This window comes from Drosophila busckii, chromosome X (assembly GCF_011750605.1).
Source record: "Drosophila busckii strain San Diego stock center, stock number 13000-0081.31 chromosome X, ASM1175060v1, whole genome shotgun sequence".
Classification (NCBI taxonomy): Eukaryota; Metazoa; Arthropoda; class Insecta; order Diptera; family Drosophilidae; genus Drosophila; species Drosophila busckii.
Window position 1 is genome coordinate 12,871,776 of NC_046608.1, and position 1,930 is coordinate 12,873,705.

At 45.2% G+C, this 1,930-nt stretch overlaps 1 protein-coding gene across 1 annotated transcript in view; it reads left to right on the forward strand.

Annotated features, from left to right (window-relative positions):
* The window catches only part of LOC108606575 (neurogenic locus Notch protein), a 50,354-nt gene extending 48,731 nt beyond the window's left edge, over positions 1 to 1,623 (forward strand). The window contains exons 7-9 of the mRNA XM_017996795.1: positions 145 to 424; positions 521 to 970; positions 1,031 to 1,623. Of these exons, the coding sequence (XP_017852284.1) occupies positions 145 to 424; positions 521 to 970; positions 1,031 to 1,374 (1,074 nt within the window). The 3' untranslated portion in view covers positions 1,375 to 1,623. The remainder of the gene's footprint in view (positions 1 to 144; positions 425 to 520; positions 971 to 1,030) is intronic.
* Positions 1,624 to 1,930: the final 307 nt, after the last annotated feature.

The window sequence follows — 1,930 nt, forward strand, 5'->3', positions numbered from 1 at the left end:
AACAAATATGCTAATCTAAAATAGTTTTACTACTTAAAAAGTTTTTTTTTTGCATTTGTTTTCTGATTTGTTGTAATCGAAATATATAGTGACTATGAATTTAATTCTAATCGTTGTTTCAAACTTAAATTCTATTTTTTTCAGAACGCACAGTCCTTGCAATCCCTGCAGGCCAACAGTCTGGACATGATCAAGCTGGAGAACTATGGCTACTCGCTGGGCTCGCCCTTTCAGCAGGAGATGCAGCTGAATGGCCAGGCCATGGGCATGAACGGAGCTCGCAGCACGAACACGCTCTGCGGCCTGGGACTGGTGGGTGCGCCCAATGGGGGCCACGAGCAAGGACTCAGTCCGCCCTATTCGAATCAATCGCCCCCGCATTCCGTGCAGAGCAGTCTCGCGCTCTCGCCCCATGCCTACCTAGGTGAGTTCCAAATGGCAATTCCAGAGCTTCTCTCCTCGCCTTGCTCTTTATATTATTTAAATATTTATTAATCTATTTGCTTTTTTTGTATTCCAGGCTCTCCATCGCCGGCCAAGTCGCGGCCCAGTTTGCCCACATCGCCGACGCATATTCAGGCGATGCGGCATGCCACACAGCAGAAGCAATTTGGCAGCAATCTGAACAGTCTGCTGGGCGGCAATGGCAACGGTCAGGTCGGACCACAGAGCTCGCCGGTTAGCCTGGGCATTATATCGCCCACAGGCAGCGACATGGGCATTATGCTGGCGCCACAGTCCTCCAACAATGCTAAGAGCAGTGCAATAATGCAAACGCTGTCGCCACAACTGCAGCAGCAACAGCAGCAGCAGCAGCAGCAACAGCAACAACAACAGCAGCAACAGCAGCAGCAGCAACAACAGCAGCAGCAACAACAGCAGCAGCAGCAACAGCAGCAGCAACAAGCAATGGGCGGTTTGGAATTCGGTTCAGCCGGTTTGGACTTGAATGGATTTTGTGGATCTCCGGGTAAGCTAATTGCTTACAATTCGATTAAGAATCAAACTAATTGCACTTTCAACTTTGCAGACTCATTTCACTCGGGTCAAATGAATCCGCCTTCAATACAAAGTTCAATGTCGGGCTCGTCGCCATCGACCAACATGTTGTCGCCATCGTCGCAGCATAATCAGGCCTTCTATCAGTACCTAACGCCGCCCAGCCAGCATTCCGGCGGACATACGCCACAGCATCTGGTGCAGACGCTCGATAGCTATCCCACGCCATCGCCGGAGTCGCCCGGCCATTGGTCCTCCTCATCGCCGCGCAGCAATTCCGATTGGTCCGAGGGCGTGCAATCGCCGGCGGCCAACAATCTTTACATATCCGGCGGACATCAGGCCAACAAGGGCTCCGAGGCCATTTACATCTGACATAGAAGCAACTAGTTAACTAAACCCGAGAGAGCAACACACACACACACACACACACACACATACATATACATATATATTTAGTTTAAGTGTCCTCTGTCTTTGGCGGTTCTGTTTTGTGCTCTTTTAAAGAGCCAACCGCCCCCTCCACGCCCCTTGCAAGCCAGCAAACGTTTTTTGACTTTTAACACATAATTATTTTTATTATTATGATGATGATGCTGATCAATGATTTTTTTTTTTCGAAGTCTAGGCTAAGCTTTAATTTAACTGCATTAATTATTTTAGTAATTTAATTATTTAAATTCTAAGGCCTGTTGCGTTATATATCCAGCCAACTTTTTGTCTATATATACATATGTATAACACAAGTTTTCATATGCATCAGTTTATATAGTAATATATATATATAGTATGCGATTTATTTGTAGAACGTTGCGTGCGTTTCACTGCTTCCAGTAAAAGACAAGAAAAGAAAAAAAACTAAAACTTTATACTTAGCGCAAATTATTATTATAATTATTATTACTATTGTATTTTGTAATTATAATTGTCG